The sequence below is a fragment of the Magnolia sinica genome, chromosome 12, assembly GCF_029962835.1.
Source record: "Magnolia sinica isolate HGM2019 chromosome 12, MsV1, whole genome shotgun sequence".
Lineage (NCBI taxonomy): Eukaryota > Viridiplantae > Streptophyta > Magnoliopsida > Magnoliales > Magnoliaceae > Magnolia > Magnolia sinica.
Window position 1 is genome coordinate 13,286,827 of NC_080584.1, and position 27,467 is coordinate 13,314,293.

General features: G+C 37.3%; 1 protein-coding gene across 1 annotated transcript in view; it reads left to right on the plus strand.

Moving 5' to 3' along the window:
* Window positions 1–27,467, plus strand: part of LOC131219938 (uncharacterized) — a 237,233-nt gene that overhangs the window by 51,690 nt on the left and 158,076 nt on the right. Inside the window, exons 21-22 of the mRNA XM_058214923.1 lie at window positions 3,619–3,690; window positions 3,775–3,840. Coding sequence (XP_058070906.1) covers window positions 3,619–3,690; window positions 3,775–3,840 — 138 coding nt within the window. The remainder of the gene's footprint in view (window positions 1–3,618; window positions 3,691–3,774; window positions 3,841–27,467) is intronic.

Genomic DNA, 27,467 nt, shown 5'->3' on the forward strand with positions numbered 1-27,467 from the left:
TTGATTTCCAAGGGGGTTGTCAAGTCCAGTGATGCGGTCATAGCTGTATAGTTTTGCGATCATCGGACTTTCGACGTGCGGTCCAGGTCCGATACGAAGTTTCAAAGTGCTCCCAAGAGCAACCGGATTTAGGGATGGATTCTAGATTTCAGGTTAATGTAGCGTCAATGATTCTGCATGGTTTGGTTCTTACAGATCATATTTAAAGTGATTAGCGCTAATTTCATAAGTACTCTAATTTAACACTTGCTAATATTAACCTAATTTCTGAAGGTTTTGGTCCTGGGTGATTTCTGCCTAAGGTGGTACTCAGGCCTTTATACGAATTTTTTCGAGGTATTATAGAAGATGTCTCTACGCTACTATTTATCTTTATCATAACATTCCCTTGAAGGGCTGAGATAATGGTGTCCACACTTAGGGATTTATTTGTTATGCACAGTGAGTCCCTAAGTGACTCATACAAAACCGAAAGAGAATTCAACAACATGCATGCCTGGTCTTTATCTTTGACCACTTCCTCCATATCCAGCAACTTGCAAATCAATTTATTAAAGTAACTGATGTGGGCCTCCACATCTCCACCTTCTGCAATCTTGAAGGTGAATACTATAGCTTCAAGTGTAGGCGATTCTTAGTGGATTTATTCGCATAAATATCCTCTAGTTTTACCCATAAAACTGCTGTAGTTTTCTCCCTCAAAGCATTGTAGAGAATCTCATCTGTGAAACACAAATGGATCGAGGATAAGGCTTTCTTATTAAGAGTATTCCAATCATCATCACTCATAGTCAGATTTCGCTCCACAAGAGCACCATCTTTGCCTTGCATGGTTAAGGAACCGATCATCATGATCTTCCATAGCTCAAAGTCATTTTTACTTGAGTACTTCTCAATGTCATACCTAGTGTTTCTCATTAATGCTAATCCTTCAGATTCAAGCCTGCGCCCCAACGATTACTCTGATACCACTTGTTGGGACAAACGGCGAAATCACACATAGATGAATTTAGGATTGCAATCCAAAAGCACCAAGCAAATACAAAGAGAACACATCAATTTAACGTGGAAAACCCTTTTGAAAAAAAACCACGACACAAAGCGACATAAATCCACTATGAAAGCATAAATTCCAAAGATAAAGGACTTGCTCGATTTAAGCAATCCTCAAATCTCACCCTTGCTACACCCTTTAAAACCTTAGAACTATTTAGAAACCCTCTGGAATAGTTTAGGAAACCTTTGAATATCTTAGAATGACACATAGAGCATCCTAGGAACTCCTATTTATATATTATGAACTCCAACTTTCGTACCAAGTTGGAATAATCTGGAAACTACCTCAAATTCATGAAGTCCGCAAACAATCTACGTAACTTTAGGCTGGCCGAACCAGAGCTCAGGCTAGCCGACCAACGCTTCGATTCGCCAAACTTGTCCTCAGGCTGGCTAAATTTCTCACAATTTTCACTCGAAGCCTACTCGATGTCATCGAACCTGTTTGACAGATTTAAGACATCTGTCACCAACATAAGAGAAAACACAAATATCTAACTTGATGGAAAATTTCTATGGTAGGCGATTAATCCATATTGGTTTTGTGGTGGGTCCACTTGAGCTTAGGATCTACCTCATTCTGGGTCTCTCCAAATGGATGGAGAGTGTGGGTAGAACGCATACATCATGGTGGGGCCCATAGAACTTGGTGATGTCACTTTAGTCGTGAGATCGCCGCTAACTCTGTCAGTAGCTAATCTGTATCCATTTGTATGGCATGATGTCGCCCAACTTACTCACTGTGTTGTATGTGCTTTATCCACCCAGTCCATCCCTTTTGTCAAATCATTTTACGGCATGAGCCAAAAAAATAAGATAATCTAAAGCTCCAATGAACCATTCATTGAAAACTTCTTTAGTGTCAAAAAAATAAAAATAAAATTGGATCGAGTTTACATTTGTATTTTCCCTTCATTCAGCTCTGTGTGACCTTGTGAACAGGTTGGATGGCAAATGAAATATCACCATGGGTCCTAAGAACTTTCAATGGTGGACCTTCAATTCCAACTATTTTCTATGACGTTGTCTACTTGCACTTTGGATCTGCGTCATTTTCGTGCTCATACCCTAAAATGAGCTAGAAATATGGATGGATAGCGTGGATAAAACACATTCATCATGGTGGGCCACATGGTGCGATGGGGGGCGGATTAGGTACACCTCCACCAAGACCTAGCTAGTGACGAATGGTCAAGCCCGTGGAGCCCACCATGATCTATATGTTTTATCCGCACCTTCTATTTATTTTGAAAGATCATTTTAAGGCATGATCCCCAAAAGGAGGTACATTGAAGGATCAAGTGGACCAACCACATGAAGCTATAGGGAATGAACTCTCACCTTTAAAAACTTCCTAAGGCTTAAGGTTGATGTTTATTTTCCATCCAACCCGTTCATAAGGTCACGTAGACCTGTATGAACAGAAAACATAAATATCAACATGATCCAAAACTTCTATGGCCTGCAAGAAGTTCTTAACGATAGGTTTCAAATCCCTATGGTGTGTCCGAGGATTTGATCTGCCTTCTTCTTTTTTTTTGGCTTGTGCAGTAAATTGAAATGTCAAAACAGATGGATGGCATGGATAAAACATATAGATCATGGTGGGACCCACAAAACCCCTTGACATGACCTTCCATCTCTAGGTAGGTCCTAGTGGGGCAGTACCTAACCCGCGCTAGTGTTGCAGGCAATTCCCTCCCAAAAATCTCATCAAACAACTGTGAGAGGGATGGCATGCCAATTTTTTGAGGGGCCCACCATGAAATCCACTCCACCTATTATACCATGAAATCCACTCCACCTACTATATCTGTAAACTAACATAATGCCCACAGCCAGAAAATCAAGATTACTGATTTAGATGGACCATATAGAAGAAAATAGTTGGGAGAAAGGCGTCCACCATTGATTTCTTAGGAAGCTCACCATGATTATTATGTGAAATTCACTAAAACCATTAGATGTCAAAAATACATTTAAGATTGGGGCTAGATTCACGACAATATATAATTAAGGTGGAACATTTTGTGGGAAGTAGTTTAAGGTAAGCATCTCTTTATACATTATGTCCAATCATATGATCCACCGAAATCAGGGATGGGGCTGGCTTTGAGTAATTGAATTGGATTTCAGAAACACATCTTTAATTTGTTCACCTAATTCTATATAAGAGTAAATTATACTTTTTATTCACCATTGGTACTATCACAAAAATGCTTTGATAAAAATGAAAAGTCAAAGGATGTTATTAAATGTCATTAACTTGAATTTTTGGATAAAATTTAGTTTTTTTACTTTCAACTTTTTAGGGAAGGCTTGAACTTAATTTTTAGGCTTTTGAACTATGTCATGGATATGAATTTTGCTAGCACTACTCACCATTTGTTGCTTTGCACACTCATGCTCACGACTTGTGCCTCACCACACTATAATCTGGTCCATTCATTTAGTAGGCCATACAAAGGACCTGTCACATGCCATTGATCTCTAACTCGCCTTCTTAGCAATTCCATCTCACTTTTGTTTTTGTTTACCATATTAAGTTGTTTACTTTTGTAGGGATTTGAGCTTTAACAATTTAAGTGGCCCAATTCCGGCGTCTCTCTTCAATATAAGTTCACTTGCTAACTTGTAAGAATCAAATAGTCTTTCCTTAATAAAATGTTCTTTACATAAATCTCTTTGATGTATGTATTTCATCATCACAAATTTCAGGTTTCTTGGAAACAACAACTTATTCGGTACACTGCCATCCCAAAAAGGCAATACACTTCTTAATATGTATGTTCATCTAACTCTTTTGTACTTGGCGTATAGCCTTAGGCATGTTTGGATACAGTATTGAGTTGAATTCCAATCCCTTGCTCTAATAGTAAAAGAGAGAAGGGAAAGAATAGAAGAATAAAACTAAGGTTAAGGAAAACCCTAACTCTAGTACCATGCAAAGGGGAGAAGAATTTTGGGGGGAAATGTTGTGTTCAGGAGCAAATGACTCCCCAACACTTATTTAATGAAAAGAGTATCTACAAAAGGTATGGTCCCGTGGGAGCATTGAAGTGTGAGTGAGTAATGGTCACATGCAACTAGTTTACATGTGAGGCCCACCATGGTGTTTGTACAACATCTTGCCCCTCCATTAAACTTTTTCCATTATGAAAATTAGATGCCCCAAAAATCAGGTTGATCTAACTATTAGGTGGGTAAAAACTTGTTCACAACCCCAAGTGTAGGGTCGCGATGTAGTAATAACTCATGAGAACGAGATTGAATCCACAAGGACTAAACTTGTACGTATTTTAAAAAGAACTAGAAGTAGGACTAAAAGAAGATATGAATCTAATTCTGAAGTAATTGAGAGAGTAATTGTGATTAAAGTAATTAAAACTTAAGAATTCAAAGGTGGGAATTAGGATTTCTAAGGATCCACTAGTAGATATCAGGGAGATCTATGCATGATTCAAGGACGCAATTAGAATCAGAGTCCCAACTTATCCAATTGGAAGATATCTCAGTAAAACCAAATCTGAACTTTCTTTGACCTAATTCTCAATAGATGAGAGGTATGAGAACTGGAAGTGATTCCATTGCAAAACCATGCCTATGAGACAATGACTCACAATAGGATATAACAATTCACAACCAACATGGGAGAACTATGAAGATTAGAAGAGATTTCGTCACCCAACCATCCCCCTTGGATGATGGTGAACAACAAAATTTTCTAATTTCAAAATCTCAATACATGAAAAGAAGATACTCAAAGCTATTGTAGATCTACTGTAATTTAAGTCACAATAAACTTTTAAAAAAACTGAAAGTATTCCTTAAGAATCAAACTAGAATCAAAGAAAGTTCAACATAAACATGAATCAAAGCAATAAAAAAACATCCTATCACGCTATAAGCTTCGCCTTTTAGCCTTATATAAGAGGTTTAGCCAACCATAGATATGATTGAACTAAAATCTCTTAAGAAAAGCATAAAAACAACTAAGGAAAAGGAAGAAAAACTCTTCGCGACGGCTTCTCCACCCTTTTGCTCCACTCCTCAAACCCTAGATATCCCTAAAAGTTTATAGGAAACCCATATTTATAGCCTTGTCCATATAGATTCGCAAAACTGCCTCAAATTTATGTAGTTTTCCAAAATAGAGTTCACTCTGCGCAATTTCACAGAATAAACTAGCGTTTCAGAATATGCTTCTTAAGGACACTTTCAGGAATATGTTTGTTTTTAGGACAATTTCAGGATTCCTTTTCTTCACTTCAAATATTTGATTTTCTTCATTTTTCACTTGGTTTTCTTGGATCTTTAGCATGTGAATTCTTCAATATTGGTCTCCTAAGATCCATCCCTTGCCTTGGTGATTCTTGAGCATCAAATTCATACTTTTATCACCCCTTTCAGTCTAAGCTCTTAAATTCACCTAACAACACAAACATGAGTAAAATAGAACATTAAACATTATCATGTTCTTAAAACCAAGATATAAATGAGGGATAATATGTAATATTTGACCCTCAACATAATCCCCAATCGGCATTTTGCTAGTCCCGAGCAAAGTTTGTGTGAAATAAATCTCAATGCTTAGTGTTCAAAACCTCTTTAGGAAAACATTCTTTTGTACACTCAAGTATGAATGGGTATAATTAAGATACAAAAATGGGATTTTGAAAACTTAGAGCCGATGCACATAAGCAACCAATCAAGTAAATTCTTTGTCCATTAAATCGAGCATAATTTGCATATCAAGTTTTTCAATGTACTTAGTGAAAATCAACTTACTTCTTATACGAATACTATTAGTTCATTATGTTAGCCATACTCATTACTTCAAGATCAGTTTGAAACTCAAGTACTAATTCTGAACTTATCCCCTTTTCCTTCCTTTTTCAGTCTTTGATTTTATATTGACGGTCAATTTATTTATTTATTCTTTTTCATATTTTTCATTCCTTTTACTCTTTTTCATGACCTCTTTGTCGATCTCCTATTTGTTTAACTGGTTCTTTTCTTCTTTTAAAATAGATAAAATTCTTCATACTCGACTCTCGCCATCTATCAATGATTCACATACTAACAATCAAAACTTTTAGCTTGTCCTACAAAAGACAAATTGAATGCATCTTGTGATTTAGATTAACATGATATTCAAACTATCTCTTAATCAATTGAGCACAAGAACTTAGGTAATAGATTTCTTAGTTGATCAAACTCCAATAATCCAAAATTCAATCTCTATTTTTATCATGCCTAATGCATTCTTAAGTACACAATTCATCACTTCCCAAACAGATTTCAACTTGAAACATTGAAAATTTTCAAAATTTTTGCTCAAAACTGAGAAAGCACTGATTAGTTCACCTAATCCCCCATCCCCAACTAAAAAATCTATATTGTCTTCCATATAAAAGAAATAAGCATGTAATGCAAAAGAGGTAATGAAAAGAGAAGGGAAGTGATAAAAAGTTAATACCTGAAGAAGGAATTTTGAGGCTTTTCGAATGGCCTCAGTGTGAAGATGGATTAGCACAAGAATTAAACCAACAAAAAATAAACTATCATAAATAGTAGAAAACAAACTATCCTAAATAGTGGAAAGTAAACTATCCTAAATAGCAGAAAGTAAACTATCCTAATCCTAAATCATATGAAAGTAAATAAATCTACCTATACCTCCGTCAGACTAGGAGGTTAATCCTGGTAAATAGGGTTAATCAAAGGTATTGACATGTCCTCTGAATCAAAATTTTCAACAAATGGCTTTAAAAGATGTCCATTTACTTTGAATTCATTGCCACTGTTTGGATTCCAAAACTCGACGACCCCATAAGGATAAACATTAGTAATAGTGAACGGGCCGGTCCAACGAGAACGAAGTTTACCCGTAAAAAGGTGTAATCGAGAATTATATAAAAGGACTTTCTGACCTGGTGTGAATAATTGTTGAAGAATGTGTTGGTCATGGAACACTTTCATTTTGTCCTTGTAAATTCTCGAGTTCTCATATGCATCATTCCGAATTTCTTCCAGTTTATTCAACTGAAGTTTGCGCAGCGAGTCGGCGTTGTCCAAATTGAAATTCAGATTTTTAATTGCCCAGTAGGCCTTATGTTCCAACTCCACAAGTAAGTGACAAGCTTTCCCATAGACAAGTCTAAAGGGATGCATTCCAATATGGGTCTTAAATGCAGTACGGTAAGCCTATAAAGCATCAGTCAATCTGATTAACTAGTCCTTATGGTCAGGGTTAACCATTTTTTTCAAAATATGTTTAATTTTTCTATTAAAAATTTTGGCTTGCCCACTTATTTATGGGTGGTATGGATTGCTCACTTTGTAAGAGATGCTATATTTCTTTATTAAGTTCGCAAATGTCCTGTTACAGAAATGTGAACCTCCATCACTAATGATGGCTCGAGGTATTTCAAACTGAGAAAGGATGTTCTCTTTTAAGAATTTAATGACTGTTTGATAATCATTTCTGTAAGCCCTGTATTCTAGACCGTACCGTTCCGTAGACTTCCGCGGTATTCCCAGTCGAATTCCGGCAACCTTCGACCCTTAACCGGTATTTGCACGCGACCCTGATTCACACGCCGTCAACCCGAGTCGACTCAACCCAAGACTTGTACCATAGCAACCACGCCGTCGCCGTGGTTCCGATGCTGTGACTCGCATGCTGAGATGATACCCTGGTCAGGAGTTGTGGGTCAGCGTTCGGTGCATAGAAAACGCCGCGCGTGCGAATTCCAAGAGAATCTCTACGATTTGTCACATCAATCCATCAATCCATCAATCTCAACATGTCAAGTACACATCACCTTTCACCCATTCCCAAGCAACCACAAAAGTCAAAAAGTTCTTACAAAGCCCATACTTTTCTTACACCATTTGCCACAAAAGTCAAAAAGTCCCTTACACCCATCACTCACCATATCCATCACCCATCATTCTCTCTCTCCCTTTACAATTCTCTCTCTCCTTCATTTTTCAATTCACTTTCCCAAGCAAGAGAGCACCATACGTATGAGCCTCTCCAAGCTTTCTCAAGCAACAAAGGTGGCCCACTTTCCTACCCCTTCATCTCTTATCTCAACCATTCAAACCTCATCTCCTCCGTTGGAATCGAAGCTAAGGAGCTAAGGAAGCCAAGGGAGTAAGAAGATCAAGCGGTGGGTGCTTTGATAGGGTAGTTTTCATGTTTTTAAGATGGGCCAAGTGAGACCTACCGATCAATGGTATGGATCTCACTTGAGACCCTAAGATGTGGCCGATGGCCTACTTTGATCATCATGATCATTCCATGATGGGGCCATTCTCCATGGACCCCATTATGATGTTTATTTTTCTTGTATACCTAGGGTCATGTAGACTGTCTATTTTAATGGAGAAGGGATATCCACCGTTGATTTTGATTTAATGGGCTCATGTGTAATGGGACCCACTTGATGTATGATTGGTTGCAAGGGAGGGCCCATAGTGTCGGGGTCCCTCCATCACGCGTGTCCCACTCTCTATCTCTCTCTCTCTCTCTCTCTCTCTATTTCATTTTCTTTTATGAGATCATGATATGGTTGTGTGGCCCACTTGAATGGACCCCACCATGAGGCATGTATTCTATCCAAACCATTTACAAGTGGGGCCCACTTTGTGTGTGTTATATCCACACCATCCTCTATTAGGTGGCCCACCTAAGCAGGGCCCACCTCTAATGTAATTGTTACGTGCAATGTCCAGCGTCCAGGGACGCTGGACGTGGTTTGGAAAACACAAATATCAGCTTATTTCCAAGCTTGTGGGTGGCCCACTCATGTAGGCCCCACCTTGATGCATGTATTCAATCCACGCCGTCCATTCCTTTCCCAACCTCATTTTAGGCGTTGAACTGAAAAACAGAGTCAATCTGAGGTTCTAACGGGCCATACCATAGCAAACAGTGATCTCCACTGTTTAAAGTCCCCCAGATTTTTCTATACACTGAAAAATGCCCAATATTGGACTTGATGGATGTGTTATGGGCTGTAGAAATCAGTAGGCATGGTGGATTCTTCCGATGTGGGCCCCATGTACAAAAAACTTAGAAAAACAAGATTTTTAAAAAAAAAACAAAAAATATGGCAGACAGCGCCCGCTGCAAGTGGACGGGCAGCGACCCACGGGCCCAACCGTGGGTCCCACCGTGATGTATATTTTGCATCCACACCGTTCACGAGGTGGGCCACTCCCAGTAGTGGGCCCCCTCCAAATTTCAGCTCCATCCACAGCTCAAGTGGCCCACACTGTAGGAAACAGTGAGATTGAATTTCTGCCATTGAAACCATTTTATGGGCCACAGAAGTTTTGGATTAAGATGAAATTTGTGTTTTTCCTTTCACTCAGGTCCGTGTGACCTTGTCAATAGGTTAGATGGCGGGAAAACATTATGGTGGGCCACACATGTGGAACCCACCATTGTTATATGTGTTACCACACCATTCACGGATGTGGACGGTGGAACCCACCATGGTGTGTCCATTTTATTCATACTGTCCAGCGGACAGTGGAGCCCACGGTGATGCATGTGTTTTATTCACATTGTCCAATGACAGTGGGACCCACCATGATGCATGTGCTGCATCCCATCCACCCAACCATTTTAAAAGCTCATTTTATATGAGGGGTTAGGGAATGAGCCAGATCCATAGTCCAAGTGGACCCCACCTTGGCATGTTATGAGGCCATTCGATGTATTTGTGGCCCATGGTTGAGGCCCACTTTGATATATACGTAAGGCCCATGGGTTGAAGCCCATTTGATGTATCAGGGGCCCATGGGTTAAGGCCCATTGAGATGTATTAGGGCCTATGGCTTGAGGCCCATTTGATGTACATATGGGGCCCAATCGGTGTGGCCCATTTGATATACATAATGCCCATGTGATTAGGCCCATTGTAATATATTCTAAGGCCCATCGGCTATGGCCCATTGCAATGTACATAAGGCCCATTGGTAAGGTCCATTAATGTGGCCCATTTGGTGAATGTAAGGCTCATGTGATACGGCCCATTTGATGTATTGAAGGCCCAATGGAATGTACCTAAGGTCCATTGCAATGTGCGATCCTAACATGGTTTATGTAATGATGTTTACGACGGGCTATGCCTTAGGAGCAATGGTGGTTTGACGTCCACATTGCAAGTATAGTGTTGGTTAAATGTCAGCATTATGACTTTCCCTAGGGCCCATTGTTAGGTTCGTACGTGTAATGTGTAGGCCGTCTAGGCCCATCTTCGTTATGAGCATCATCCATCCCATATAACATGTTTAGTTCCATGATTCATGATCATATGCATCATACGTATGCTTGATATGAGAAATGATTGATCATAGCATATGCCTTCGGGCATATTGTTTAAGGGCTCCCGGATAGGGGGTGTTGCCCTACATGAGCGCACGATACGCGCAGGATTGTTGTATGACTGAATAATGTGATTCATGCATTCGCATTGTGTGATATGGTTACTGTACGCCCTAACGACATCAGGGCCGTAGCCTCCACAGACGTATCGTGGTTAGCAGGATTGGATACCAAAAATATTATTCTACATGGGGTGCTATAGATATCCCTGGGTGAAAGTCCCTAAACCCTTATGGTACCAAGAGATTGCTCCAACGTCTAGACCAAGTGGGTACAGGAGCGTCGAGTGCCGATTACCAGACGGTTGCACTTTCCACTTTGTCGTGGTTGGTTGGAAGGGGGTGTGGCCTTACCCGCTCGAGTAGAGGGGGCAAAGTTAGGCTAATTTTGACCAGCTCGAGGAATGGGTCCGCAATCGACGTGCCGAGCCTGATATTGGCAGGCGGATAGTGAGGTCTCTTCCACTTACCTTATTGTGCGCGATGGGGCAACGATTTGGTTTAGAGTGTACTAGACCCCGATGATATTCCAGAGTTGAGTTGTATTGATATGTAAACTTAGATGAGGATTCGCATGCTTGAGTTGCATTTCGCACCACATGGCCTTGTTATGGCCGACATCATTCATCCTTTGCACCGCATGGCCTTGGTACGACTAATGGCATTCATAGATTCATCAGTATATTCCGCATTACTCTGATATTGCATAATTACTACCTTATTCACACACTTACACCACCCTCTAAGCTTTCTATAAGCTTATGCACGACCGTTGCGTGTAGGCGACGTTGGAACGCAGCAGCGCTGAGGCAAGAGTGCTTTACAGATCATCTTGGAGCTTTTTGTTCATTATCATTGTATTTCCCTTTATGCTCATTGTACTTGTAAATTTTTTGATCATAGTGGAAATGTGATGGAGTTTTTGGTTGTTGTTTGTGGGTTATGCCTTTGGTTATGCTTATTACGAATTAAACTGATGTGGAAAATCCTCCTCGTAGTATCCCAGGATCGGAACCTGGTGAATGGGCGCTGGGAGCCGAGAATGAGGTTCTACGGACGCTATTGGTGCTGGATTTGGCGATCGAAAATTTTGTGAGCCCGATTTTTGAGTTTGGGGTGTGACAACTTTTCTAGCACGGGATTGCTTTGACCCATTTAATGACATAGTCTACTGCGAGCAATATATATACATTTTCGAAAGATTGGGGAAATGGTCTCATGAAATCGATGCCCCAACAATCAAATGCTTCAATGATCAGAATGTGGTTCAAAGGCATCATATTTCGATGAGGCAATATTTCCAATTTCGGACAACGCTCACAAGCTTTACAAAACTCATGAGTATCCTTGAACATAGTGGGCTAACAAAAGCCGCACTACAAAATTTTAGTCGCGGTCTTTTTAGCAGAAAAGTGACCACCACAAGCCTGAGAATGACAGAAGGAGATAACACTTTGGTGTTCATTATCTGAAACACATCTCCTTAAGATTTGGTCTGGGCAATATTTGAAAGGGTGCTCACCCCGCCAGTTGTAAATAGTCTCGTAAAGTATGAGGTGGGGGTGCTCGATGCACCTCGTTCTCATCCTAGATTTCCTCCACCCTAAGTTGGGATAGATTTGGAGGTTGATTGGCTATTTGATTTGCAACCATAATTCGGTTAACTCTGTGGATCTCGAGTGGTGTCTAATCCTGTGATGGATAGATAATCCCTCAACCAATCCTTCTTCACTCAAGAGACGTCAAGTGTTGTCACGGACCCACTTGGGCATGAAACACTCTTAGCCCTCAATTTTAGAATCTATCTTAAAACTAAAAAGAAAAAGGGAAATAGAAATCTAGAAATATAAAGAGAGAAAATTAGAAAGAAGTTACCAAATTAGAAGTTTCTATGTTAGGATCTTGCAAAAGAAAAAGGAAAGTGAATTAGTTTCTAAAAAAGAAATAAGAAATAGAAAAATGATTTAGTGTCTAAAACTAAAAACGAAAGTTTCTTTTTTTAAAAAAGAAAAAATAAAAAAAAAGAAACCTAGTTTCTAAAAACGAAAAAGGAAAGTTTCTAAAAACAAATTAGGAAAGTTTCTAAATCTAGAAATAGAAAGAAAAGTTAGTTTTTAAAAATAAATTAGAAATAACCCTAATCTTATCTTATCTAATGTTATCTTATCTGATCTTATCTAATCTTATCTTATTTTATCTAACCTTATCTTATCTTATCTTATTCTATCTTATCTTATCTTATCTTATCTTATCTTATCCTAGAATTAGAAAATAAATTAGTTTCTAAAAACAGAAAAGGAAAGTTTCTAAACCTAGAAATAGAAATCTAAGTTAATTTCTAAAATAATTCAAAAAAAAACTAACCTAAAAATAGAAAGTAGAAAAATCTTAATCTTAAACTAATTTCAAAACTAGTTAATCTTAAAAAAACGCAACCGTTAGTCCCTGACAACGGCGCCAAAAACTTATTCACAACCCCAAATATAGGGTCGCGATGTAGTAATAACTCGTGAGAACGAGGTCGAATACACAAGGACTAAACTTGTATGTATTCTGCAAAGAACTAGAACTAGAATTAGAAGAAGATGTGAATCTAATTATGAAGTAATTGTGATTAAAGTAATTAAAACTTAAGAATTCAAAGGTGGGAACTACAGGTTTCCAAGGATCCACTTGTAGAGATTAGGGAGATTTATGCTTGATTCAATGACGCAACTAGAATCAGAGTCCCATCTTATACAATTGGAAGATATCTCAGTAAAACCAAATTGAACTTCCTTTGACCTAATTCTCAATGGATGAGAGGTGTGAGAACTGGAAGTGATTCCATCGTAAAACCATGCCTAGGAGACAATGACTCACAACAGGATATACCAATTCATAACCAACATGGGAGAACTATGAAGATTAGAAGAGATTTCGTCACCCAACCATGCCCATGGGATGATGGTGAACAACAAGATTTTCTAATTTCAAAATCTCAATACATGAAAAGAAGATACTCAAAGCTATTGCAGATCTACTGTAATTTAAGTCATAATAAACGATTAAAAAAAACTGAAAGTATTCCTTAAGAATCAAACTAGAATCCAAGAAAGTTCAACATAAACATGAATCAAAGCACTAGTAAACATCCCATCACGCTACAAGCTTCACCTCTTAGCCCTAACTAAGAGGTTTAGCCAACCATATACATGATTGAACTAAAATCTCTTAAGAAAAGCATAAAAACAACTAAGGAAAAGGAAGAAAAACTCTTCTCGACGGCTTCTCAACGCTTTTGCTCCACTCCTCAAACCCTAGATATCCCTAAAAGTTCATAGTAAACCCATATTTATAACCTTACCAGCATAAATTCGCAAAACCTCCTCAAATTTACGCAGTTTTTCAAAATAGAGTTCACTCTGTGCAATTTCACAGAATAACCCAGAGTTTCAGAATATGCTTCTTCATGACACTTTCAGGAATATGTTTGTTTTTAGGACAATTTCAGGATTCCTTTTCTTCACTTCAAATATTTGATTCTCTTCATTCCTTAGTTCTCTTGGATTTTCAATCTTGGTCTCCTAAGATCTATCCGTCGCCTTGGTGATTCTTGAGCATTAAATTCATGCTTTTAACACCCCTTTCAATCCAAGCTCTTAAATTCACCTTGCAACATAAACATGAGTAAAATAGAATATTAAGCATTATTATGTTCATAAAACCAAAATATAAATGGGGAATAATATACAATATTTGACCCTTAACAGGGGTACATATAAAACTTTGAAGTAACATATAAAATTTTTACATTCACGTGGAACTTCCTAATTTCATGGTTAGATTGTCCTAATTTTTGCAGCATCCTATTCTTATGGTGGGAAACCTTTCTGGACAGACGATATGTCACACAAACATCATGGTGGCCCCCACAAGCCAACTAGTTAAACATCTCTCTCTCTCTCTCTCTCTCTCTCTCTCTCTCTCTCTCTCCCTCCCTCCCTCCCTCCCTCCCTTCTCAAAAGCCTTGAAAATGTTATGTTCATTGCCTTAATCCCAATTAGAGATACATATTTATACCCTCGTATAAAATTAGAAAACAAACCTGTACTTCGCAAACGACACTCTGCTTTTCCTGAATGGCAGCCCGTCCTTGCTCCTATCTATTAAGAGTTCCTCCAGTCCTTTTAAGATGCGTCAAGCCAAAAATTCAACTTCTATAAAAGTAGTTTCATATGTTCAGAGAAGATGCTTGCGGGAAGAGTTAGATCTATTCAGTGCCTCTTGGGCATCGCTAAAGCTAACGCAGGGGTCCCATACCTGGGTGTGCCTCTTTCTAAGGCTAGAGTGAGGCATGCTGACTTCCATTTCTTGATTGACAAAGTCGACAAGAAAATTAGTGGGTGGAAGGCCATATTCATGTCGCAAGTAGGCAGATTCACGTTGATCAAACATGTCCTTGACAGTATCCCTCTCCACATTTTGGCAGTTGTGCATGTCCCGAGCTAGGTTCTCAATACTATAGAACGAAAATTTGCTCTTTTCTTCTAGGGCAAGGCTGAAGGTAAGAAGAAACTGCATTGCATTGCTTGGCAGAAAATTACCGCCTCAATTAAGGAAGGAGGCTTAGGAGTCAGGAAATTAAAAGAAGTGATGACCGCCCTCCACCTTAAGATGGTATGGGCTGCCAAACACAGCTCTACAGCTAGGCCTTGGGTTCAGTTAGTTCATGCTAAATATCGCTCCGACCTGGATATGACGGATGTGAGCAGATGGACTAGTAACGCCTCTCTTCTATGGAAGAAAATCAGAAAGCTTTTACCGGTCATTAATGAAAATGTTCAATGGGAAGTAGGTAGCGGAGATTAGAACATGTGGGAGGCAAACTGGACAAGGATGGGTCCGCTCCAGCGCCTAGTCACAAATCCTATCCTGGGAGCCTTGCAATCCCTCAAGATGAAGGAGTTCATTAGTCTTGCTGGTCCCCTGTCTCCATCGTCTGTCCTCTCCTATTTACCCCGGGAAATCTTCTCTCTCATAGTTCAAGGTGGGTTTGCCATATTAGACAGGAATCCAGCTTGTTTCTGGCCCCATGAACCTTCCGGCTCCTTCTAGATAAAGTCAGAATGGTCCATATGTAGAGCTCGCCATCCTCCCATCGCCTAGTCGAATTGGATCTGGCATAAGTTTTTACCGCCCAAGATCTCCATTTTTGCATGGAGGCTGATGCAGGGTGCTATCTCAATGCAAGAGTCCAATGCAAAGGCATCTAGCTAGCTTCCCGCTGCAACTATTATGATGTGGGGCCCTCTCATCATCTTAACCTGGAATCTATCCTTCACCTCTTTCTTGTCGGTCAACATGCCTTAATGATTTGGGCCCATTTCAGCTCCTTGCTAGGGATCCCCCATCTTCATCATCATTCCCTGGTTGGAAGGATTCTCCAATGGCATCGGGCCTTGACCCCCGGCAGTGCTCCTCCCCTCATTCGCAAGCTCCTCCCGATTCTGATCCTTTGGGAAATCTGGAAAGCAAGGAATGCAGCACAATTCGATAACAAACCTATGAGAGCCTCCATCACAATAGCTCATATCGGAATTTTAGCCTCCACTCTTATAGGCAACAACATTGGGAATGCGCCCCAGTGGAACTAGCCTTGGGATGCTCTGGGGATCTTTTCTCCTCCTCCCCCGCGCTTCCAAACCGACATTATTAGGTGGGCCAAACCGGCTTTGGATTGGGTAAAGGTCAATGTGGACGGGTCTGCAAGAGGGAATCCTGGCCTATCTAGAGAAGGGGGCATCTGCAGAAATTCCAATGGTGATCTAATATTCTCTTTCTCTCATGGTTATGGCGTGGGTTCCAATAATGGAGCCAAGCTTTGCACGGTTCATGATGGGATCATTTTATGTTTGGAATTGGGACTAAACAAGGCTGTAGTTGAATCTAATTCAAGGGTCGTCATTGACTATCTTTCGGCAAAATCTCTCAACACAAGGCAGTGGAATCCTTGGGTCCATAGGATTGAGAGGTTGGTGTGTAAGGGTTGTTTCATCTTCACTTTATCAGTAGAGAAGGCAATAGTCCAGCTGATGGTATGGCTAAGGAAGGGAGCAAGCGCCAATCTGTAGATTTTTTCCTCCAGGGGAAGGACCTTCCATCTTAGGTCTGCGGGCTGATCTTCCTTAAGAAAGTTGGTCTTGGCTCCCTTACGTCATCCTGCACGGCTATCCCCTAGTCTTCTTTTGTTTTTTGCATGTCCATTTGTGGGCATTAGTCCATGTCAAGCCGCTTGTGGCTGTTAGTGATTGCTCACACGATAGGTTCCCCTGTTGCCTTTTTTTGCCTATGGGGGTGGTCGAATGTCCATTTTTGTAAATTTGCCTTTATGAATGAATCAAATCTTTCGTTTTAAAAAAATTGTATATTTAAGCATCAATAATTGATTTTTCTATTTCCTTATAATCATCCTTTCGAAATAAGGAACCTTCATCAAATTTGATGTCCTGGCTAAATATGATTTTTCATGAAACCTGATCATACAATCTATATCCTTTCACTCCATCGCCATAGCCGATGAAAGTACACTTCTTAGCTATTTAGTCTAGCTTATCTCTATCAAATGACAGTACATGAGGGTAAGCATCACAACCAAGGATAAGCAGCCTCGAGTAATCAATTACTTGACTACTTCATACTTCTTCTGAAATTTTATAATTAAAAGGTGTATATGGGGATCAATTTATTAAATAGTAACTCGTTAGGACGGCCTCGGCCCATACCTCGTTGTCCAATTCAGAATTACTCAAACATACTCAAGGCCCTTTCCAAAAGTGTCTAGTTCATAAATTCAACTACACCATTTTGTTATGGTATATGCCTCACTATGTTATGTCTCACTATCTTCTCACTCTTACAATATTGATTAAATTCATTTGAAGTAAATTCTCTATCATTATATGTCCTAAGAATTTTTACCTTTTACCCTCTTTACTTTTCAACCATCATTTTTCATGTCTTAAAAGTGGCACAAACACCGGATTTATGCCTCATAATGTAAACCAAGACCTTTTTAGAGAAACCATTAATCAATGTAACAAAATATGATGACCCTCCAAAAGCAACGGGCGAAGGTGCCCACACATCCAAATGCACTTAATCTAATTGACATTTACTAACATATTTTTCAATTTGAAAACTTCAAGTTGATTGTTTCCCATTTTTGCAATGCTCATATATATCTAAATGAAAACTTTTAAAACTAGGACTTAAGCCATGATCAAGAAGTACATTCATACAATGCTAGCTCATGTGGCCTAGTGCGCATGCCACAAACATGCTAATGTGGACTTCATTATAGATGTTGTAACTCCACCCGATAAAGTATCCATGATCAACCTATAAAAAAATTCGCTCCTATATATGTACCTTCATAACTATGAGTACCCCTTTTGAAACCTCTTTGACACCTTCATAACTGGTAAACTTGCACCCGAGTGCATCTAGAGCTCTTAAAGAGATTAGAGACTCTTTTTCAAATTCGTAACATGTCTCACATCGGTCATAGTACACTCCACGCCACCAAACATTCTAATGCGAACTAAACCAATTCCTACCATCTTATACAGGCATGATTACTACCCATAAGAACCAAGCCACCATCATACTCACTATATGTGGTGAACTAACTCCAATGAAGACACATATGGTATGATGCCCCTATATCTAAAATTCACTTATGATTGACCGATATTGGACATTGACAACATGTCACAACCACCTGATCCTTCACCAGATTCCATTGAATTGGCCTCCTTCGGTGAATCATCCGATTTCTCCTCCTTTTGGGTTTCGGGATATGTACAATCATTTTTTGTATGTCTCATCCTCTAACGTTTTAACACTTCAAGTTTTCTTTGCCTTTTGACTTGTACTTATATCATAACTTCCCGTTCTCTCACTCAAATGATATTCCCCGAGCAAACACTGCACCTATAAAAGTACCTTCACCTTCGTTATTCCTTCTTAATTGCTTTGATTAAAGGGCTGAGATAACAGTCTCGACGGCTCAAGTATTCCAACCATATCATATAGCATCCACCAAATACTCACATGACTCTAGAGAGATGTCAACAAAACTAAGGATTTGTCTTCTTCATCGATTTTCACTTCCACACTTATCAACTTGTAAACCAGTTTGTTGAATGCGTTAATGTACTCAGAGAGATCAGATCTTTCGGCCATTTTCAGATTATAGAAATGTCTCTTTAGATATAGACAATTAGTGAGCAATTTCATCATATAAATGTTCTCCAACTTCGCCCATAATCCTGTGGTAGTCGTTTAATCAATGACATTGTAAAGGACTTCATCTGCCAAGTACAATTGGATTGTGTTAATCACTCTCTGATCTAGTTCATGCTAATCCTCTTCCTTCATTGATTCACGATGTTTTACTTTTTCTAGAAGTGAGTATCATTTCCCTTGTTACATTAGGAGGGCTTTGATCTTCAACCTCCATAGTTCAAAATTGATTTTACCATGAACTTCTTTGTTTTGAATTTTACATCTGATCCCCTCGATGTCATGCTCTTAGATTCAATATGACCATCCAACCTATGCTTTGATACCACTTGTTGGGTACAGAAGCAACCTTAGAAATGAATTAAAGATGTAATAGAGAAAGAAAAAATCAAGCAAATATAGAGAACACGTGAATTTTACATGGAAAACCCTTATGAAAAAACCACGACAGAAAGTGACAAATAATCCACTATAATTATTTTTAAAAAAAAATTACGAGAGATGGAATAACTTACAAATGGAACCTACATTTCTATAGACAAACCCCTTTCAAAACCATAAAAAATGTTCTGCTAATTTCCCTAATCACAATTAGAGATACATATTTATACCCCTATATAAGATTAGGAAACAAAACCCTCTCACATTTTAACAATATGTTTATCAATTGAATCGACAAGAGTCGATGCATCGTTGATCGAATTAACAAGACTGTTGATCGAATCGATAACGTCAAAAACGTCTAATGAGCAATTTAGAATTTTCGAGTTAATTCAAGGTTTTCTCGATTTGATCAACAGATCCTTCGAATGAATCGAAAGCTTTGTTTTAGCATAGACTGAAGGTACTCGATCAACAATAAGTATATTTGATAACATATTTATTAGCCAAAGAGTAATAAAATCACATAAGGACTTATCCCTCAAGTTTGTTTGATCCACCCTTAATATCCACCATCTATATATCATGTGGAGCTAACATATATGGAATGTTCATTATGTTGGGCCCACCTTGGCCTTATCTTCAATGTGAACCATCCATCATGAAGGGCCTACCTATAATGTGGACCGGGGGGGGGAGGGGGGTGAATAGGACTATGCCAAATAAAAATTAAATTGCTGAAATAATAAATAAATCAGGAAACTCAATCACACTAGTATTAAAAAATTGATTCAAACTAGTTCACAGGATAACCTACACCCAAAACAAAGTTTATGCAGGACAACCTTTTTTCACGAATAATTGTAAGGATCAAGATCTCAAACCAATCAAGAGACAATAAAGCTATCTATTATAAACATTCACTACTTTTGCATAAATAAAATTACAACCATTCTCCACATATGCAAAAAGTACACATTCACCATAACACCAAGAAGTATAGTGGTTCGGTGTGTACAACAACTATTCTCAAACAGCCACACCTACTCCACTCCCAATAGTCACTATCCACATGATATTGACTTTCACTATAAAAAAGGTTTTCATAAGGTCACCTTAAAACCTAATACAGTTGTGATTTTAAAGGGCTATCATAAACAAAAATCCCTCACTGAGATTTTCTGGTTATCTCAATAAAAATCAAAATACAAAAGATAGAATATACTTATCTTCACCTTGGAGACGTATCTCTTGATGTAGCCTGTAGAATTGCTTCTCTTGAAGTAGATTGTTCAATGTCCAGTCACATAAACAAGGGTTCTAGGTTCTAGATTGATTTTAAATCGATTCAAACTAGAGGCTACTTGTTTGAATTCCTTAAGATTTTAAAGAAGAGTATCTACTCTCTTTATAAAATAGGATTCATAAAAGAAGAGATATAGGAATTGAAACAAAAAGCTATTAAAGAAATATTAAAAATACCATGCAATAGCTTGAAGATAATAGGGACCTCTCTCTCTCTCCCTCTCTCTCTCTCTCTCTCTCTCTCTCTCTCTCTTGATGAAAGCTTTTACTTGCTTGGATTGGTAATTTCAGATTGAGAGAAGGCCTCTATTTATAGGCTGAAAAGTTGTTACTTCGACTCGTCTAAGGTTTAACAAGTTGAAGGCCCTGCTCGATTGGTCGATGGCCTTCAATGGGTTAAACATGAGCTTCGACTGGTCAAGGGTGTCAAAATTTAGTTACTGGATTTCGAGTCAAGGACCCCTCAACTGGTCGAAGGTCCCTCTTCGACTGGTCAAGTAGTATGCTTGAGTGGTCGAGGAAGTAACAGAAAATTCATTTTTAAGAATTTAAACTTGGACTGGTCGAAAATTTCTTAGACTGGTCGAGCTACAGCTTAGACTAGTCGAACCTAATCATAGACTAATCGAACTTTAGCCTAACAAAAGTATAAAAATCAATATAAGTTTGTCTCTTGAAAGAACCTAAGTCTAAGGTCTTTCTAGGGTCTATTATACCTGAAAAGATTGAACATTGAAGTTTGAACTTCATAGAACTTATTCTTCTACTTGATTCTTCACTAAAACTTGTAAATTTTGATCTCTTAGTAGAACATGAAGCTTGAACTTCTTGATCTTTTAGTAGAACATAAAGCTTGAACTTCTTGATCCACTTCTTGAGTTGAACTTCAATAGAGTCTCGCACTTTAATAGATGTTAAACTTGCTTAACTTGAAGTGAGGACTTGAACTTTCCATCTTGATCCACATTAGACGGACCACTTCATAAGCTATTTTCTCCAAGCGAAATTTGACAAAGATAGGTGTGCTTTACAATATAGAACTTACAATATCCCCCTTTGTCAAATTCGTGATAAAATACTTAACATTGCAATAATTAAAATGATATCTTGAGTCCCATGTTGTAAAAGGTGTAACTTTAATGAATGTGAAATTTTACTCTCCCTCAATGCGAGATTGTTCCTGTATTATGACATATACATATACATTTCCAATGCAAAACTCCAACAACCATAAATCATCATATATCATCAATATAAATCATCATATATCATATCATCAACATTTTCCATTCCAACCATATATCAACATTCATATAATGCACATCTTCATTTATTCTACTTATAAAATTAGCAATTCTCTCCCCCTTTTTGTCACAAGATGACAAAGGGAAGAACACCTATGTGATTATAAATAATAACCCACAAGAATCAGTAGAATAATAAGAAGAAAATGCAAGGAAATATGTTTATTAAGGAGTTATCAAAATGTCATCAAGAAATATTAAGAGAGCAGTGGTAGAAAGTTATCATCTAACACACATAAAGTGTAAAGTTATAAAACCCAAAGTTAAATGAAAATCAAGCTAATTGGATCCAAAGGAAGATGGAGGAGGTATGGAAGGATCAATCTGGCGAAGCCCCTTTGTTATACGATGAAAATATTTTCGTATATATTTCATAAAAGCATTGTGACCTTCAGCCAGAGTATCCTAGGATACCTTCAACTTAACAACTTTTTCTTCAAGGACTTGAGCCGATAATCAACCTGGAAAGGTTGATAGTCAGGATTAGCTTCATCATCTGATTCTAGCTCTGCAAAGATGTCATCCATGGATGTGTCTTCTGGTAAAGGAGCGTCTTCTTCCTCTTCTTCATTCTCATCTCTCTGGCCGAGGAGGAATTCTAGGTTCATCTTATGGATATTTTTATTATAGAAAAGGAGGACTGACTCTGGAGCCTAGGTAGATGGAATGACAACATTACAATAAATAGCAAGACTTATCATTAAATAAGCAAAAGGTATTGAACCATGGCCAGGATGGATACAAAATTGAATAATTAAATAACATATCAATGAAGGAAGAAAGATAGGAATGCCAGACACAACAACTTGAAGAACACGAGACATGAAGGGAGTAAGTTCAAACTTATTCCTAAACCGTGGATAGACATTAGATGTGAAAATGCGATGAAGGACTCTGTATTTAGGAATCATCTTGTTGGCACGGAAGGCATTTTCAGAACTTCATTCAGTATTAAATCGACATAATTTACAAGTAATTTCTCATCGCTCAAATTCAGTCATTTTTTAGCAAGGGTAGTAATGAGTATGCCTTCATCATTGACATTAATATCTATCAAACCTGAAATTAGATGCCGATCAATTAGGACTGTCCCTTCTCTAAAATTAATATAGAATATCAAATTATTAAGGGACAATTAGCCTATTGAAACATAATCCCTTGTGTTATTAACCAGTATGTCGTTCCACCCCAACTAAGAATGTTTTCCCAACCAATGGTGGTAAGGATAGGTAAGAGATGAAATGGAGCAATGTGGTCTACGTTCACAGTCCTTTCAATGATAATTTCCCTAGAGCGGAAATCCTTAACATACTCTGAGTCTTCTTCAAGAGATCTTAGAGTTCTCACTCTAACTGGAGTCGACCTGGAGGAGGAGCCACAAGTAGCTTTCCTCTAAGTGTGATGCTCCATTTAGAGATTGCAATGGAGAGTATTAAAAAGATTAGATGGGTTTGACTAAGATTAAATTTTTGCACAAAACCCACTATATAAAAGATATAAATCACAAAATAAACCACAAAAGGAAGATTAACTAGAAAATAGGAACCCAAATCTAGAAGGAAATGTGAAATAAACTATTTATAATGAAGAAATGGAGAAGAATTCGACGAATGGAGCCATGGCTGGTCAAGGAAGAAAGGAAAAAATGATTTGAAAAAGTGTTTTTCCCTCTTTTAATGAGCAAACCCGTGCACCTTAACCGGTCAAGTATGCTCCTCGACCCGTGGAGCAGCTGAAAAGAAAATCTCATTTTTTTTTGAAATTTGAAATTTAAATATTTTGCATTTTAAAAATTATAATTAAACAAACAATAAATAAAAATGCATAAACAACATGATTTAATTAATTAGAAGTGCAGAGACCAATATCATGTTTTAATTTGTAATATCTATTCCTATCAAGCGATTTGGTCATAATGTCTGCAAGCTATTTTTTAGTCTGAATATATTCTAATGAAATGCTCTTGTCCTTAACTAATTCTCAAATATAATGATATCAAATGTCGATATGTTTCGTACGAGAATGTTGAATAGGATTCTTTGAAATATCGATTGTGCATGAGTTATCACAATATAATATCATTGTATCTTACGTAATTCCGTAATCATCTAACATCTTTTTCATCCAGATCAGCTAGGTACTAGCATTGCCAGCTGCAATATATTTAGCTTCAGCTATTGAGAGTGATATAGAATTTTGCTTCTTGTTGAGCCAGGAAACTAAACAATTCCCTACATAGAAACATCCACTACTGGCATATTTTCTATCATCGATGTTTCCTACCCAATTTACATCGGTATATCTGGCAAATTGTATAGTTGTATCATGCAGATACCATAGATCGAAATTAACAGAACTTACGACATATATGATTATCCGTTTAACAATAATTAAATGTGATTCCTTAGGATCAGATTGATATCTAACACAAATTTCAATGCCAAAAGCAATATCAGGTCTACTAGCAGTCAAGTATAGAAGACTACCAATCATGGTTCGATATAAATGGGAGTTTATACTTTTACCTGTTTCATCTTTAGAAAGTTTGAGAGTTGTATTCATAAGAGTATCAAACTTTTTTTCATTCTCAAATTCAAATTTCTTTTCCAGATTTAAAGCATATTTGGTTTGAGAGATGAAAATACCATCTTCCTTTTTTTTACTTGTAATCTAAGAAAGTAATTTAGTTCTCTTACCATACTCATTTCAAAATTGGATTTCATCAGATCTGCAAACTCAATAGACAAGTTAGTGCATGTAGATCTGTAAATAATATCATCAACGTAGATCTGTACAATCAACATATGTTCATTATATTTTCTAACAAATAACGTTTTATCTATGCTTCCCATGATAAAATTGTGACTAAGTAAAAATTTAGACAACTTTTAGTACCATGCCCTAAGAGCTTGTTTTAGACTATAAAGTGTCTTTTTAAGATGGTATACATGATTTGAAAGTTTTGGGTCCTTAAAATCCTTAGGTTGTTCAACATATACTTCTTCATGTAAATCACCATTTAGAAATGCACTTTTAACATCCATTTGATATATTTTGAATTTCTTATACCAAGCAATTGAAATAAATAACCTAATGGAGTAAGGCATGCAACTGGTGCAAATGTTTCATTATAATCAATTCCTTCTATCTGAGTGTAGCCTTGTACCACCAGTCATGCCTTGTTTCTAATGATATTTTCCATTTCATCAGATTTATTCTTAAAAATTCATTTGGTTCCAATTATATGTTAATCAGACAGTCTAGGAACCAAATACCAAACATCATTTTTAACAAATTGATTTAACTCTTCTTATATAGTTAATATCTAACTTTTATCAATAAGTGCTTCTTTTACATTAGCCGGTTCAATTTGAGAAGTGAAGCAGACGTAGCTACAAATATTTTTTAATTATTTTCTTGTCTGAACACCAGTACGAGGGTTACCTAATATCCGATCTGTTGGGTGGTCTTTGACTGATCTTAATTCAGTATTATCTTATTTAGATAAAGAGTCAGGTTTATCGATAATGTTGACTTCATCATCATCTTGACTTGGTATGGGTGTGATAAGGTAATCATCAATTACAATATTAATAAATTCCTGAATCACTCCAGTTCTTTTGTTAAGAACACGATATGCTTGATTATTCAGAGCATAACCCAAGAATATTCTCTCATCACTCTTGGCTTCGAACTTCCCCAAATTTTCTTGGTCACGTAAAATGAAATGTTTACTTCCAACAGTGTGAAAGTATTTGACTGTTGGCTTCTTATTGAACCATAACTCGTAGGCTATTTTATCTTTAGCTTTTTTTAACATACACACGATTTATGATGTAGCAAGAAGTATTAACAGCTTAAGCCTATAAGTTTTTTGGTAAGTTCATGCTATTTAACATTACATTGGCCATTTCCTATAACACTCTATTCTTTCTTTCAACAAACCTCATTCTATTAAGGTGTTTTAGAAGCAGAGAACTCATGTGATATACCATGGTCGATATAATTCTTCTCAAAATTGTTATTTTCAAACTCAGTACCATGATCACTTCTAATTTTGATCATATGTACTTCTTTTTCAGTCTTAATTCGTTTTAGAATTCTTTTAACTTCATCGAGAGTCTCTGATTTCTCTATCAAGAAAGCTACCTAAGTATATCTGGTAAAATCATCATCAATAACCAGAAAATACTTCTTTCCACCTTTACTCTCCGTTCTCGTTGGTCCCACCAAGTCTATATGGAGTGGTTTAAGAGGTTTGATTGTGGCTAAGGAGTTCACTTTCTTCTAACTACTCCTGATTTTCTTGCCAATCTGACATGCGCCACAGATCTTTTCTATCTTTTTTAATTTAGGTAAGCCACGAATATGATCTCTTTTGTTCAATCTATAAAGATCTCTAAAGTTAACATGTCCGAGATGTTTATGCCATAATTTTATTTTGTCTGTTTGGACCATGTAATATGAAAAATTAGAAGAGCATGAGTCATTAATAATATAGGAATTCTCAGAAGTCCTATGACCATTTAATATCACACATCCCTTCTTATTTGAAATCTCACATCTGTGATTTGTAAAATTTACAGTGTTTATTATCGCGAATTTGAGAGATACTTTGGATGTTATGTTAAAACCTTCAACATATAATACATTCTTAAAGGGAGGAAGATTGGAAAGTTCAACAGTTCCTTGGTCTATGATTCTGCATTTGTTTCCATCATAGAAAGTAACTAATCCGTCATTTACTTCTTTGTAGTTGGTGAATATCACTTTTTCACCTGTCATATGCCTTGAATATCCACTATTGGCTAGTGGCTTTGAAGGCTGTGTGGGCAACAAGATATGTAACCTTTGGAACCCATTTCATTATGCTTTTAGGTTTAGGAGTTCCATTAGACTTTCCCTATTTTAGGGAGTTGGAATTTCTCCCCTTTCTATTAACTCCGATTCCATCTGAGTTAGATTTTAGAAGCTCTTTGAGTAAGTCCACTATTTTTTCAGTTAAAGGAGGTTTGTTATATCTTTGATTTCTATAATTAATGGCATTAGAATTAATCTTAGAAACTTGAATAGGTTTTGGATTCTTGAAATCATTTTGACCATAATTTTTCAAATTCTTACCTTTTGAGTTTGAGGATTCTCCTTTTACAAATGTAGGAGATGTATTCTCGTTTTTTAGAGAATTATCTTTGATATAGCCTAGACCTGATTTGTCATCATACTTTCTGGATGAGGTTAACAGTTTTTCCAGTTTTGGGTCTCTGTGGGCATATATCCAGGTATCCTTAAAACTCAAAAGAGAAGAAATTTCGAGTTTTAGATTCTTATTTTCAATTATGAGTTTTTCTAACTCTGAGGTTTTGAAATTTAAGTCTAGTTTTGTTTTTTCAAAACAATCAGAAAGATGAGATTTTTCTAAAACAATGTTTTCAAGTTCTTCTTTTAATTTAAGATATTTTTCTCTTGGAATTTTTAGTTTGACAGCAATTTTACAACTTTCCCTATACAATGCATTGTAGGTGTCTTGAAGATCATCTTCATTCTCATTTTTAGGGTCACTCCTAAGATTTTTATAATCAGATAAGTTACAGCTATCTAAGGAGGTGACTCTGACTATAGTCATCAGGGCTTTTACATCATTTGTATTTTTTTGTTTTGATTCATCAGACTCAAAAGAACTTTCAGAGCTGGATGATTCATCTTAAGTAGTTATCATGCCCTTTCTTTTTGACT